Below are 16,255 nucleotides of genomic sequence, written 5' to 3' on the forward strand. Positions count from 1 at the left end.
AACGTGTGCTTTGAGGTTGTAGGTTTTGTAGAAACATCCTAATCATAGTTTATTCAGATAAACACAACAGTTAAATCATAAAAAGTAGCAGCCTTTTCATCGGTGGACATTATTTCACATTCCACATACGCCGGATTGCAATATTAGGGGAGACTGTATCTTGCAGCTATTTTGGTGCCATTTTCGTTTTAAATTATAATGATGAGGGTTAATATTTAACACTTATTTACTTTAATGCTTGGGCAGCTCTTGAAAAACATCATTTCATTGGAGGGAGTCAATAGTACGTCAATAGGAAGTCCTGTACCAACTTTAATACAAAGGTGTTGCAGTAATTTTGTATAGTTAAAAGTAAAATGTACAATACAACCTTTTGCATTTTTTTCTCTCTGATTTTTAGTGAGTGATTCTGGTTGCATACAGGATTCAAACTTTCACTTACCTCACGTATCTCAGATAATATCTCAGTTAATATTTGGGGAGAAAAGGCTAGTCATTAGAGAACGATTAAGGTGGCAACACTATACTTTTTTTTTTACAATAATGCTATGAATTTACAACACATTCAAGAGAGCGTAGATCTCGTTTTTAGTTTAAAAACAAACAAACAAACAAACAAAAACACTTCGAATCTGGACAAATTAGACATCGGAGTTCACATTTTTTAATAACATGACACAATTTGCATGACACAAGTTTCAAAATAAGGAACATGCCGAAGATTCAGAGTCGCTTCATTTTTTTTTTTTACATGATCTAGAAAGGACCTTTTTCACACACATGATAAACGGCAAAAAGTTTTGTTTGTTTATACCAATCTCTTTGCAGTACTCATCGCTAACACTACGGTTCCAGTGTACATCTCTTTGTGTTCTTTAAAAAACACTGCACAACATCTCCGTTTCACACAGTTTGAAGCGCACAACTAAACCTTCAGTTCACTACTAAAATAGATCTCTGCTCGGAACAAACAAATTATCGATAGCTTTGACGATTTCTACATTTGTAGATATTCCAGCTCAGGATAGTTTGTTCCCTTTGATTCCTTCAGAAGAAACGCTGACGCTGCATCTGTGTGTTCAAGCCGTATTCTCTTCAAAAGGTGAAACGTTACAGTACTTTTGAAAGATCGGTGGGAAACATTTCCTTCCATACTGAGCCGATATAAATTGAGATTCCTTTAACATTTATTGTTAAATGTTACAGAAAAAACAGGATTGTCGCCAGCAAATAAATTCTATATTTTAAAGTATTTTTCACCATGGGAAGATGAGATGTGTACATTTGTTTCATAAAGAAGACTTCCTTAAAAATGGTAAACAAAATTGCGTTAATATCCTAATTATGAAGAGAATACAGCTTTGTAGGAAAAGTTTGAGAAAAACCCCAAAAAGGCTGCTATGAGGAAGATAAAAGCGGATTTTTACAGGAAATAGTCATTGCATAGTTGGAGGGGTGATCTGTGAAACAATATTAACGTTGCACATTAAAAGCAAGCGTCGACGATTAAAATATGCAAACAGTACGTTGCGATGAGTAGTACTGCAATTTAACTGGGATATGTACATCTGCACACAGTAAAGCTTTCATTACACTCTTGCATATTTGTACCGCGATTTTTGACCTTCGAGGACGTGCATTTTAACTGCACGCATCTACTGAACAGACCGTAGATACTATTCATTCCGGACGCCTTCCAAAGTTCTCTGCGACAGCAGAGTCCTCTCTGTACAAATAAGATAATGCACACAAACGTAAGATCAAACTGCTTTAAAAAAAAGAATAATAAAAAAAAAATGTTAAAAATGGAATTGTAAATTTTTTTACATTTTATTTTTTTACAAAAACACAATTGCAGTTGGGCTCTCTCACATCTTTATACATAGCACGTACATACATACATACGTGATGGCTATGATACACGCGTGTGCCGGTAATAAGTGCTTGGGTGCGGTCTCGGGCCCAGGCACCGTCTGAAAGCGGGTCTCACCGCGCCTCGATGTCTTTGTGCGCGTGTGAGGGGGGCTTATCGCGCACGTCCGTCACGAGCGCAGTAGTCCGTCTGGGCGACCCGGGCCGCGTGCCCAGCGCGGGGATGAGGGGGGGCGGGGCGCTCAGCGAGGCGGTGGGCGGGGCCTTGTTGAGCAGGACGCCATTCTGGTGCACGGAGGAGGGGCTGGCCCTGGGGAAGTGCATGCTGGGGAAGCCGGGGCCCAGCAGCTGGGGGTCGAGGTGCAGGGCGTGCAGGCGGGCCTGCTCGTAGTCTCCCCGCAGCAGCCGGTCCCGCTCCTCGGCCAGCGCGCGCTCCTGCTCCCGCCGCCGCTGCTCCAGGACCAGCACCTCGCGCACGTCGTGCGGCTCGCGCTCCCGGTACGCCCGCTCCGCCTCGTACAGCCGGGGCCCCGCCAGCCGCGCCAGGGGGTCCCGCAGGAGCAGCTCCCGCGCCAGGGGGTCCCGCCGGGGCACGTCCAGCCCCCGGTACGGGTCCCTGAGCGGCTCCCTCACGGGCTCCCAGTGGAAGGCGGGGAAGGGGAACCTCTCGGCCCCCGGCAGGGGACTCAGGCCCATGTAGGGGGCCACCAGTCGAGTCCTCTCCAGCCCGGCCAGCCCGTTCATGGGGTGGCCCACGGGCAGGGGGGGCATGGAGGAGGGGGGCGGGGGGTGCAGGGCGGGCGCGGGCGTGGCGCGGGGGTGCGGACGCTCGGCCGGGGGCCGGTGGGGGGGCGTCCCGTCCGGCTCCTCCTTCACCTTCACCTCCTTCCTGTGCAGGAGGTCCGGGGGCTCGTGCTCCGCCCGCTTCTCCCCCAGGCTTCCGTTGGGGCGGGGCTCCGGGCCCGGGGGCCGCAGGTAGGGGGGCGTCGCGCCCCGGTAGGCGGGCTTGTCGTGACGCGGGCTGGGCGTGTCCTTGTCGCCGTGGTGACCGTCCTTGTGCTTGAGGTCATCGAGGTCCCTTCGAGATTCGGGGTGCTCCCTCTCCCTCTCCCGCTCCCTCTCCCTGGGCTTGTCCTTGGGGTCGCTGGGGGGCTGGGTTCGGACCGGCTCGGGCGTGTGCTTCTGCCCCAGGGAGCTCAGGGAGTTGGCCGGGGCCGGGGACGGGTGACCCTGGTGCCGCTTGTCAAAGCCGTCCCTACAGAAACACATCCACAAGACAAGGGTTCTCCTTGGGTTAAACGGTGCAATTCAAGATTCAGAACCCACCATCTTATCAACTACTCAAAAGATACTAGTTTAAAGGTTTGAAAAGAAAAACAAGCCTGTGTATACATTGGCAAATGCGTACAGCATACATTATTCTGACTCAAGAATCCCAGAATTTCATAACTTGTTTATTATGCCCCAATGATTAATTAAGTGCGAAATCCGGAGAGAACACAGGCATATGGTCCTCCAACAACTTCACTGCAATATCAAGCAAAGAGTTTATTTTCTGCCTTCAAACAACAGATGTACGAAGAACATAGTATCATTATTAAAACGGCAAACAAATTCCAATGGGATTAACTTTTTCTTTCGCACAATTATATTTCAAATCATGACAAATTACAAGCATCCTTTTGCCTGAAATGTTTTGAGAAGCCAATCCCGTTGCTGAAGTCTTCCATCAAGAACAGTAAGCCCTGTAAGGTAGTTATTGTAGTTGTAGTTGGCATTTTTTTTTTTGCAGGCCACTGTGGATCGTTTCATTCTGGTCACTCCGCCCACGGTGAATGTGGGAAAGCTCAGATAAGCTTGTGTTGTACTGCAAGAACACAGGTCAGCACCGGCACCGTCAGGACTCAGTAACAGACAGCAGATGATAACAGAGCACCACACGCTGGGTCAGCAGCTCGACTACTGAACTATTCTGCCAAATTACTAAAATGTAATGTAAAATGTATAGTAGGTTTATTTAAGACCTTTCATTTAATTATATAAGACTAAAATACACGTTTATGACGGTATAATAACCAGCAGGCACAGGTGAGTGTGAAACCCTGAGAGACACCTGTCTTTGTCCTCCTTGCTGACGGAGGAGTCGCGCTTCTCCGCGTCTCTGCTCCGGTCGTTCCCGGGGGGCCTCCTCTCCGCGTCTCCGGGTTTGAGCCAGGGCGGGGGCGTGGGGAAGGACGGGGGGGTGCGGTGGAGCCGGTTCCAGGGCTCCTGGGGACCGGGGGTGGGGCTGTCCTTGTGACCAAACAGCGCGTTGGGTGCTGGGGAGGGGGAGAGGGCTTACGTTTAATACATCCAAAATCTCCAAGGGTGAACCTAAGGGTACACAGCACAAAAGTCTCTCACAAAAAATCTAGTCTTATAACGAGGCCTAAAACATTTTTTCTCTCAAGTAAAAAATCTTAGCTTCTTTTAGTTACCGTTTAAGTTTCTTATCCCATTGGCAAATCTTTAAATGAGTCAAACTGGCAACATTTTTGTCTTGCTACGCAAAAAAAGTTATACTAATAAGATTTAAGTCGAAATATGAGACTTATTTTTTGCAGTGTACTGTAACCTGGTCAGAGTTCCCTATATACTCTGAACTGACCAAATAGCCATAAAAAAACTAATGCAACCCGAAGAATATCAAGTTTCAACTGAATTCCCTTCCAAGTCATTGGGCGTAAGTGAACTCACACCAAGTACTCCATACATTCAAAGAAACAGGTGAAATAAACCTGATAATAAACCTGATAATAAACCTGATAATGAACCTGATAATGAACCTGATAATAAACCTGATAATGAACCTGATAATAAACCTGATAATGAACCTGATAATGAACCTGATAATAAACCTGATAATAAACCAGATAATGAACCTGATAATAAACCTGATAATGAACCTGATAATGAACCTGATAATAAACCTGATAATAAACCTGATAATGAACCTGATAATGAACCTGATAATGAACCTGATAATAAACCTGATAATGAACCTGATAATAAACCTGAAAATGAACCTGATAATGAACCTGATAATAAACCTGATAATGAAGCTGATAATAAACCTGATAATGAACCTGATAATAAACCTGATAATGAACCTGATAATGAAGCTGATAATAAACCTGATAATGAACCTGATAATAAACCTGATAATGAACCTGATAATGAACCTGATAATAAACCTGATAATAAACCAGATAATGAACCTGATAATAAACCTGATAATGAACCTGATAATGAACCTGATAATAAACCTGATAATAAACCTGATAATGAACCTGATAATGAACCTGATAATGAACCTGATAATAAACCTGATAATGAACCTGATAATAAACCTGAAAATGAACCTGATAATGAACCTGATAATAAACCTGATAATGAAGCTGATAATAAACCTGATAATGAACCTGATAATAAACCTGATAATGAACCTGATAATGAAGCTGATAATAAACCTGATAATGAACCTGATAATAAACCTGATAATGAACCTGATAATGAACCTGATAATGAACCTGATAATGAACCTGATAATGCCTCAGACAGTACAGGACGTGGGCAGACTGGACAGAAGCTCACCGAGGGCGGGGTTTCCCAGCCCGCCGAACGCAGCGGAGCTGAGGGTCGCCAGCCCCCCGAACGCAGGGGCCCTACCAAACGGCTCTGTGGGAGGGAGGACACAGCGACTCACTTTAACACCGCAAACCGCAGAGAGGGGGCTGCCGTCGCACAATAACACATTAAAAAAAGCGGGCGGGGCTTACCGAGGTGGGAGGCGGGGCCGAGGAAGTTTCCGGCGTGGGGGGGAGGGTGTCCGAAGTGTGCGGCCGACGGGTGGGCGGAGCCTAGGAGAGACCAGCGCACACCCAGCGTTAGGCAAAAAGCCTACTCAGGTGAACCCTATAAATTAAATTCTCACCCTCTAGTTAACATTATATACCAATTTCCCTCTTCTGCTTCTAGACCCAGTTACCTAATTCCAGAATAATCATGAAAACATTCCAAAGCACACTGCGATTTTGGAATGGTTTGAGAAGCTGGCTAAAGTCCACTGATAAAATTACATTAATGGTATTTGGCAGACACTCTTATCCAGAGCGACGTACAACAAAATAATGAGATCAGATCAGAACTACACCTTTGTCACCGAGAAAACATTAACATTCAGCAGACACGCTTCTATAGTGCGATTTACATCAGTGCATCAGGGTGAGAAATGATAACAGTTGTCAATACATAATGTGACAGCATAAAGCTAGCTAAGTGTAAGAAGAAAATAGAGAATGTATTATTGGTATTGAGCAGGGATCATCAAATCATGGTCCTTCAGTTCTGCTGGTTTTCCACCCTCCCTTCACCTGGGAGTCAGGTGAGAAGACAGTCTGACCAATCAGCACTAAATGAGCAGCTAATTACCAGGGAGAAAAGAAAACCAGGACCGGATTTGGATTGGACCAGATTATATTATGGCTGCTATAGAGAAAATAGGTTAGGGGTTATCCTAAGGCAGGAGTTTGTGCAAACTTAATTATTAATCTTAATTATTAATTGACTCAATCATATCTTATCAGACGTGTATGAGTACCGGCTACAGCTGCAGACTGCAAGTGAATCCTAATGATTTTACTGCTCAAGTACAGGCTTGAACCAGGGTCATCTATAGAGCCATCAGCAAATTAAAAACAAGGCAACTGGTCGGAAGAAAAACCAGTACGCAGACTAGCCCTCGAGCGGACCGGAGTTGTGCACCCCTGCCACAAAGGGCTCTCAAACAGGGGCTTCACCAGGAGGGCAAGAGACTGGCACAAGATGGGGTGGGGTGGGGTACTGAATAGGACTGCTCTTTTTTCCCATGAATGTAGTCATCTCACTGAGGATTCATTTTAGGGTTTACGTGCTGTACATATGACTAGATCAGGCTAAAAGTTTTAGAAAACTAAGACCACTCATTCCCCTCCTACATGAATTGCAGCAGATGTTCCCACTAAATAAAGAAAATTAGAGACAGTCAGGTCCATAAATATTGGGACATCGACACAATTCTCCTCTTTTTGGCTCTATACACCACCACAGTGGATTTGAAATGAAACGAACAAGATATGCTTTAACTGCAGACTTTCAGCTTTAATTTGAGGGTATTTACATCCAAATCAGGTGAACGGTGTAGGAATTACAACAGTTTCTATATGTGCATCCCACTTTTTAAGGGACCAAAAGTAATGGGACAAACTAACAATCATAAATCAAACTTTCACTTTTACTGTATAAGCTTCGGAAACAGGAAAAAAACAGAAAGAACATGACCCCAGAGTCTCAGGGGCGTGTAGCTGCTCCCAGGCCTACCTGCCGCGGAGAAGAGGGTGGCGGGGCGCGCCAAGTCGTGGGGGTGCGGGATCGCACCAAAAATGCTGGGGCCGGGGGGTCGGCTCAGAAAGTCCGGCTTCAGCCCGAAATCCAGCTTGTGAGGGTCCACCTGCAGCTGCTGCTGAATGGTGCAAAGCACAGACAAGTTCCACTTCAACACCTGTTCCCATGGTGCAGTTACACAGACGATAGAAAATTCCAGGTTGCCAAATGCTAGAACAGTATCAGAGGAGAATATAACAACAAACACAGAATAACACGTCCTAGAGTTTTCAGATAGACAAACTTTCGATTAAACGGTGGAAAAAAAACACAAGCAGGCATACATCAAACTTTTACCAACTGACATCCAGAAGCATGGCAGCATATCAGATGCAAGCGCTAAGATAGCATCACAAATGGTTACAAAAGTGTTACTGTACAGCATTGGTGCCCTCTTATGCCGGAGATCGCACATTGAAGTGAATGTGAAATAACCACAAGATGGCACTCTCTCCCCTTCAAACCCGAATACATTCTCAAAATATACAGAACAAGACCTTGTCGAAAGGTGAAAGCACAAACAAATAGAATACTCAAAGAAAAAAACATTTTTTGACAGTTTAAGGTCAATGATAAACATTGTTGGAAAGCACCTGATCATCGTCCTCAAAGACAGAGGAACTCTTGACATGTGTATGTGTATGTTCCTTTTTCTCTTAGTTAGGTTCCCTTAACCATGAGCTGGCTCGCTGAGGTTGAGGTTTGAGGTTTGATAAGGTCACATCTGTAAAAATGAACTTCTCCTGACTACTACTCAAACTATTTTACAAATCATTTCACGAATTTTTCATTTTTCATGTCAGACTCGAGAAATGAAACTGTACAGCTGTACAGAAATGAAGCTGTAAGAGGCAGACATTGAGGAGAATGACTGAATGATGAGGAGAATGACTGAACGATGAGGAGAATGACTGAACGATGAGGAGAATGACTGAACGATGAGGAGAATGACTGAACGATGAGGAGAATGACTGAACGATGAGAATGACTGAACGATGAGGAGAATGACTGAACGATGAGGAGAATGACTGAACGATGAGGAGAATGACTGAACGATGACTTACTTTCACTTTCTGCTGATGATGGTAAATCTGCCAGGCCATGTGCACATGCATCGCACACCACTTCCCCGGCTTCTATAGAAAACAAAACATTAAAAAAATAAAAATCATTACTTCTACAGTGCAGTGTAGAATTACTTTCCTTCCAAAGTGCAGAAAAGGAATAGACTATTACCTTTTATCACCCAATTATCTTTTCATCAACACGGTTTAAGAAAATATCTTTGAGCAGGAACTGCGCAAGAGTGAATTTACCAAATGTGTCCGAAAATCACACAACCCTAGCCGTGTCCAATGTGAATTTACCAACATGGTAGCCTCTGTTTAGTTCTATACTGCAGGCTGAGGGAGAACTAATCCCTCAGTCATACCAATGGCTTCAAGACTATTAAAGACAGTATCAACGGACATCTGTGAGACAGGATAATCTGATAATGAGTTTATCGTATCTTATCTTAATGAGTCCTGGGGAAGCTCTAAAGGAGCACTCACACCAGTAACCTTACTTACCCTCAATAGAGGCCTGAACGGATCTGACAGCTGAAATTTAAATAAAAAAGAAGATGTAAATACATTTTAAAAAGACACCACTTGATTACACACACATACAAAAGGTAACTCCGTAAATAAATAAAATATAGATATTTTTGTTTCCTACTTTATCGATTACATTACATGTCAATTGGCTGACGCTTTTATCCAAAGCGACTAACAGTGGATTAGACTAAGCAGGAGACAATCCTCCCCTGGAGCAATGCAGGCTGTGCGGATCTTACTGTGGCAACACCGGGGATCGAACCACCCACCCTCTGGGCTAAAGGCCGCCCCTATTAGTCACAGTAACTGTGGTGTGTCTGACGATTTTGATGACTTGTTTTTCCAAGGTGAAGAGTGTTATGTGTTAAGGCTTTGCAGTAACAGAAACGTGTCACAGTGTGGCCACACTAATGTCACACTGACATAGCATAAAAAACAAACTGCATATTTATCAAGCATAACCAACAGTCAGTAGATTTTTTGGTGTCAACCGACATTACAGGAACAAAAACCATGAGGTTGAAGATTCCCATATTTACAGAAATACCTCTTGAAGCATCTCTAAACATTTACAAAGAAAGAAGGCATGGCAGTCCACACTGGGGAAAAAACCCAAATAACCCAATGTCAGCAAGCATTTTAGTCTGATATTTAGACTTAAAATCTTATTTCTTGACATTGTTTGCTAAATAAGGCAGTTTTACTCATTTCAGGATTTTCCAGTGGGATAATACTCTGGACCCCAGAGGAAAAAAAGTATGATTTCTAAGTTTCAAGTCTTTCAGTCGAAACACTTGCTAAGATAGACCTTGTTTGCAGCGTAACCATTCGGAACAGGAGTCTGGCTAAAAATAAAAGACAGATGACAGATATTCCCTGAGTAACAATGACCGTGCTTACCCTGGGGTCCTTCTGCAAGAGAGCGTGAGGAACGGCTCCTGGTCTGGCCCCCACATCCAGAGGGTTGGAGGTCTGGTGTAATCACAGAGGAGCACAGTTAAACAACGCGGCACGTGAGACAGTATCCTGAATACAGGGGAGCTACAGGGGAGCTACAGGGGAGCTACAGGGGAGCTACAGGGGAGCTACAGGGGTGTTCGGCACACAAAAACATCACCAGAACAAAAAATACTCATTTCATTTTGTATTTGGCAGCACAAAACTATGGTCTTGACATACTGTACGCGGGTTGTTACTAGTTGTTGCACATGGACACATGACACATAGAGGGCATGATAACTTTCAATGTTACATTAATGGTATTTGGCAGACGCTCTTATCCGAAGGGCAAAGTGCATACCCATAACCAGGGATAAGTGCGCTGGAAGACCCTGGAGGGAAGTACAATTTCAACTGCTACCTCCACTGTGTGCTAAAAGACAATTTCACAACAAAAATGACAACAAGACAAAACAAAAAAAACAGTGGAGGTCCAGCTCTACCTTGGGCTGGAAGGCCCCCTGCAGAGAGCCGAAGTGCCCGGCCGGGGGCATCATGGGAGGGATGGCCGAGACCGCGGGGGGGTATGAGTGGAACAGCTGCAGAGACCACACAGAAAATAACACACTTTAACACAGAGCTCCCGTCTGGAGAATCCCAACATGTAATGTCCCAGCAGCACTGCACAGCAGTTATACCCAGACTCCTGATCCGGGACTTTACTGGGACGTGCCTGAGATAAGGAGCACAGGGAGCTCAGAGGAAAGGGCACTGTTTAATGGACAATGGAGACTGATCTGTGGCGTGTTCCCCAGAGTCAAAAAGCAAACACAAGAACCGCACAGGGAGGAAAATAAATACCCTCCAATCGAGTGCACAGCGTAGGGTGTGTATGGGCAAAGGCTAAAAGCTCTGTGCACAAATAACCACATAATTACAATGTGTTGACTGAAATTACGTTTGGAATATTTGTTGTTACCTTTGGAACTACTAAATTTTTGTAGTTTAAAAAATAAAAATAAATACAAATCACAAACAGCATCTGTGGAGACAGAGTCAGGCGGGAGGGGAACGTGACAGACGTGCTGTAATGGCGGTCTGGCCGCGGGAAGGACAGCCGATCAGGCTCCATGACAGTCAGCATGACGACCGGAGGACACTGCAGAAATGTGACCATCTCCACTGCAGTCCTCTCCATCGCCACAGGGGGCGATATTAGCTCAGGCGCTATGAGCGCTTGTCTGGGAGACGGAGGGTTGTCTGGGAGACGGAGGGTTGTCTGGGAGACGGAGGGTTGTCTGGGAGTCGGAGGGTTGTCTGGGAGACGGAGGGTTGTCTGGGAGACGGAGGGTTGTCTGGGAGACGGAGGGTTGTCTGGGAGTCGGAGGGTTGTCGGGGAGACGGAGGGTTGTCGGGGAGACGGAGGGTTGTCTGGGAGACGGAGGGTTGTCTGGGAGACGGAGGGTTGTCTGGGAGACGGAGGGTTGTCTGGGAGACGGAGGGTTGTCTGGGAGTCGGAGGGTTGTCGGGGAGACGGAGGGTTGTCTGGGAGACGGAGGGTTGTCTGGGAGACGGAGGGTTGTCTGGGAGACGGAGGGTTGTCTGGGAGTCGGGGGGTTGTCTGGGAGTCGGAGGGTTGAGGGTTTGATTCCCCACCCCGGGGTAAGCATCACTACAACGGCTGCTTATTGAAGACGCACTAATCATACAGGTTCATAAATCAGACTTATACATAATGGTTTTGGATTCAAATACTTTTCTACACTTGTCTGAGCTTTACTGTCTGGTGTGTTGGAACCTATGTAATACTCTCAAAAATGCAAAGTGCTGGTCCTCTTGGTTGGGCCAATCACAAGATAAAGTATTTCCGTACTTGATCCAGGTCTGTTTACTACAGCATTGCTTACTTACGCTGTGCCTGTAGAAAGGATCCACTTTGGTTGGGAATTTCTCGAACTGCAAGGGAATAAGAAAAAAAGGAAATGCGTAAGCAAAACACAACATACCGTCTCTGAACAAAGAGCCCAGTCAAAGAGAGAACCGTTTACATGAACCACCAACGGACAGCATACATTTTTACTTTTCCATGGGGATGGCTCTTTGGTGCACCCTTGTGCTCACTTCCCCAGTGAAACATGCCATTTCCACAAAAGGTTCCCACAAGGGCTCAAAAGTGACACTTAACTAAAAAGACAGTGGCAAAGGCAATGTCTTAAGAAATTATACAGAGAAGTGCGTTGGTGAGTCTTTATTGGAGAACAGAACTGGCTGCACACTACAAATCCCATCTCTCCTTAAGTTTTACATTTACAGCACTCCTCTCCTTCAGATAGCCTTCTGCATGGCCAGGCAAAGGGGAGGTGAAAGCAATCCTTTCAAATGTTCCTTTCATCCTATCTTCAAATTGGCTTTGCTGAGGTGGACCAGACATGATGATGCAGAGCACCTGAATGGGATTTCAGTTTGTTAAACGTCCCTGGGTGCCCTAAGCAGTTAACACAATCTGACCTTTTGACCTAAATAAGGCGATCACGTCTAGTTAGGAAGCTTATTTCCATAATTGCTTTAGCCCTTGAACGTGTATGATCCACAAATATGTGATAAGAATGTTCTCAACTGAACGTTCCAGTGTTGATGTAACAATCGCAAATTGAAATGAGAAAATGTAATTGAAAGTTCTAGAACACTGATTTTTTTTAAAATCGAAAAAACATTATCTTCAAAAGGGTTAATAAGTACAAGCTGAAAGCAAAAGGAACACATACTTTTGGTAAACCTTGAGCGTGCTTGTCTGATGCTTTGGGGATAAACCACCCCCACCATAACAAAAAAAAGGATTGGCTTTTATTTGAACACAATTCCTCCATTATTGTGACCTAATTGTGACCTAAACTAACCTCAAACTAGATTACAGAGACCAAATCCTATATTCAAGATATTTGTGGCTTGTTTGCAAAAGCTACAATTGCATCAAAGATTTTATAGGTGGGTTTATATTTTGAAGGCCGCAATAAAAGACAGAATTCCCACAGAGCACGCACACAAACAGCCTGGATGTGAACAGCGGGTAGGGGGGAAAAATAGATCATAAACTTGTAAAAATCCTGTAATGCACGGGTAGCTTAAGAGTAAAGCGCAGTCTCAAAGACATATTGGACTGGCTACATAAAGATTTTTTAAAAATCCGGATGGAGCCAGGTTAGTAAACAAGGGCATTACAAGAAACTCAACCCAGAGCCCAAATCCGGCCCCATAAAACAGAGGGCCTTGTCCCATCATTACTGAGGCGGTCCCATGAGCATTATGGGGGGACAACCAGCCAGTCAACATTACCCAACATCCGCCAACGTTACCCAACATGTCAGTGCGCCTTTTTCAATGATAGGAAGGGATTTACAATGGTCTTGACACAAAAATCTTACCTATTGCCCCTTTAACTTTATTTAATGTAATATTTGTTCTTACCTTTTTTCAAAAAACATCTCAGATAAGCGATCTAGCATAATCAGCAAGCTAGCATCGTTAGCTGCGTCAATGACTATTTAAAAATGTTCATTTAAAATGATTCAAGCCTTGTTGACTGCACGTCGGGTACAGGCCCTGGAGGGGAGGCTAGGGTCTGTGAATAAGTATGACTGTCCCAGGCCCAGGACTAATATAATAACATCATTTTATTCTGGACCTAAGAATTCCACCTGGTAGCCCAGCCCATAGGATCCTGGTAACTGAGAAAGTAAAATAGGGTACACCCAATTGATCACCGTGGGGAAATGTGTCCTCTGTATTTCACCCATCCAAGCTACTTAGAAGCAGTGGGCACCACAGTGCAGTGCCTGGGGACTAAACTCCAGTTCTGAGCCCAGGTCTTGGTCAAGGGCAACGGCAGGAGCACACCTAACCTGACACGCACATCTTTTGGCGAAATTCGGCCAGCCCACAAAATGGCGTGTGTGTACTTATCCTCACATTTCTGGCCGGGGTACGCACCAGGGGCGGTGCAGGCGTGGGCATGACGGCGTGGGGGAAGGGGCTGAAGGTGTGCTGGTGGGTGTGCTGGTGCTGGTGGGTGTGCTGGTGCTGGTGCTGGTGGAACTCGGTGCGCAGGTAGGGCGGGGGCCCCAGGGACGCCCCGCGGTCGCCGTTCTGCGAGGCCAGGAACCGCGTGTTCAGCTCCTGCCGCAGGAGGTCCTGCTCTGTGGGGAGGGAGAGCCCGAAGGTTTCAGCACACGGCTCACTTATACGCACATACACGGGCATCTGTGTGATACGCCCATGTAATACGTCCAATGATTGATCACGGCAAAAACCTAAAAATAAGTCAGTCTCAAGTATTACTCAAGCATTTATATTACTTTTTGCTAAAAAAGACACAAATATTGGCAATGAGGTGAGACAGTTTTACTCATTTCAAGACTTGCCAATGGGGTAAGAAAAGTTAACTTGTCAAGCAAATGGCAACTTAAAACAAGCTGATATTTTTTACCTGAGAGAAATAAATAAGATTTTAAGTCACATTGCGAAACTAAAACACTTAACTGGACAGGATTTCTTGCAGTGCGTACAGTGTGTTGTTCAAGACCTGCATTGGCGTAACTAAGACCTAAAAACTACAGGTCAAGCCGGCACGGGCTGAGGGTGGGGGGGTTTGGTACATGTTGTACATATGCCTCCAGATTTGGCTTAAATTTGAGCAAATATTAAAGACCATTCCTAATACAACGTTCTTGCTTAACAATGGCTTCAGAAATGGACAAAACAGATACCAAGGACATGACCTTGGTGCCGACCCGGGGTGTGCAGTGTCCAAACACAGTGTGACACAGTCTACACCTGGAAGTGATGTCATGACTCAGGCCTGAGAAACCAGTGAGAATTCCAAGAACTGAACCCACGTAACACCCATCAATGCCATCTTTCTCTGACAGCACAGCACCACAAATTTTGTAAGGCAGAGTTGATAGAGAAATAGGACTCTACCCCTTGCGTGCGATACTCTCCACAGTCTGCCAAGGAAGCATCTGCCTGGATTTACCCCCGTGACAGGCAGCCTTTTACCCCCCCCCGGGGCAGAGCCACGTACCTGAGTAGGGGGTCCCGTTGGGGTGCGTGCTGGGCGTGAGTGGTGGAGGCGGGGGCAGAGCCGGGGGCGGAGCAAACATATTGGGGTGGTGTGGGTGTGGCGAGGGCTGCAGGGAGTGGGGGTAGCCCTGGGGGGAGGGGCCCCGGCTGGGGGAGGGGCCCCGGCTGGGGATGGACACGGGGAAGGTTCCGGCAGACGGGTGGTGCTGGTGGTGGTGGGGGAGGAGCTGGGGGTGGGCAGGGGGCGGGCCCTGAAGCTTGCCCGGCGTGCTGCTCCGGCTGCTGCTGATTGGACAGAAACACAGAGAGAGGAGGCTTATTGGAGGGACACTTGGCAGCATGCCTGCTGCTGATTGGACAGAAACACAGAGAGAGGAGGCTTATTGGAGGGACACTGGCCAGCATGCTTGCTGCTGTATAAGACGGTTTTAGATATAATCCGATTAATAGGCCCAAGTCTTTGTTGTGGTTTTAGCGCTTGAAATTATACTTACTCGAGGACCTAAGGGTTCTTGTCCCTGGTTATGGGTATGCAATTTGCACTTTGTTGTACGTCCCTCTGAATAAGTGGGAATAATATAATGTAATGTAATGTAACGTAATGTAATCCGTATGCTCGGTTTTGCAGTTCGTAGCCTACAGTCTGATGGGTGGGTTGAACCGGGTTTACCTGCGGTTCGGTCGAGTTTGGGTCAGTCAACTGAAAATAAAGTTTTATATAAAAACATTTCACCAAAGTTAAGGTATAGTATCAACACCATCCCCAGAAAATTTGGTCTCGGATATTTGAGTCACTCCTGAGATATCATTCTGAGGTATACTCCTGAGGTATACAAATAAAATTGACTTGATAATTTGATTTGAAAATCAATTATTTATTATTTTTGTCCCCCAAAATAAGGACTAGATGAAAGGCCCCGTGACTGCAGTAGACAGAAGCGTTTCATAGTTGGGAAACGGCTGTGAGTGGAAGTGGAGCTGAATAAGACGACGTGCTCAGGCACTAACCTCACGCTGGTCAGGCTGAGGCTGCTGCTGTAGGCAGACAGGGGGCGCTGCAGGCTCCGGGACGGGGGCCGGTGGGGTCCGGCCTGGTTTGGGATGGGCGGGAGGCCGGAGGAGGGGGGTCGCGGGTGGGGGTTGGGGGTCGGAGGGGGCAGGGGGCGAGGCGAGGGCAGGAGTTGGGGTTGCAGCGGGGACGAGACGGACGGGGCGGTCCTCGGGGGCTCCAGGGGCGGGCCGGGGGCCGGGGGGGCGGGGCCCGAGCGGCGGGGCCCTGGGGCCGGGCTGCGGGGCCTGGCGGGGGA

General features: G+C 46.2%; 2 protein-coding genes across 3 annotated transcripts in view; both read right to left on the bottom strand.

The window, feature by feature from the left end:
• Window positions 1-734: 734 nt before the first annotated feature.
• On the bottom strand, window positions 735-15,090 carry LOC133108317 (autism susceptibility gene 2 protein homolog). 2 transcript variants are annotated; one of them, XM_061217792.1, is made up of 12 exons: window positions 14,950-15,090; window positions 13,836-14,062; window positions 11,781-11,825; window positions 10,373-10,468; window positions 9,831-9,902; window positions 8,904-8,933; window positions 8,397-8,468; window positions 7,270-7,411; window positions 5,691-5,771; window positions 5,506-5,589; window positions 3,986-4,190; window positions 735-3,127 (listed from the first exon to the last, which is right to left on the bottom strand). In XM_061217792.1, the coding sequence occupies exons 1-12, from the start codon at window positions 15,026-15,028 to the stop codon at window positions 1,987-1,989; spliced, it is 2,274 nt and encodes a 757-aa protein (XP_061073776.1). In that variant the 5' UTR covers window positions 15,029-15,090; the 3' UTR covers window positions 735-1,986. The 2 variants fall into 2 exon arrangements, with proteins under 2 accessions (XP_061073776.1, XP_061073775.1); XM_061217791.1 differs by having other exon boundaries at window positions 13,857-14,062; window positions 14,950-15,065.
• Window positions 15,091-15,264: 174 nt separating this feature from the next.
• Window positions 15,265-16,255, bottom strand: part of LOC133107570 (autism susceptibility gene 2 protein homolog) — a 229,596-nt gene continuing 228,605 nt past the window's right edge. Inside the window, exons 7-8 of the mRNA XM_061216563.1 lie at window positions 15,962-16,255; window positions 15,265-15,297 (exon numbers count right to left, since the gene is read on the bottom strand). The exon at window positions 15,962-16,255 is cut by the window's right edge and continues 128 nt beyond it. Coding sequence (XP_061072547.1) covers window positions 15,265-15,297; window positions 15,962-16,255 — 327 coding nt within the window. The remainder of the gene's footprint in view (window positions 15,298-15,961) is intronic.

This window comes from Conger conger, chromosome 13 (genome assembly GCF_963514075.1).
Source record: "Conger conger chromosome 13, fConCon1.1, whole genome shotgun sequence".
Lineage (NCBI taxonomy): Eukaryota > Metazoa > Chordata > Actinopteri > Anguilliformes > Congridae > Conger > Conger conger.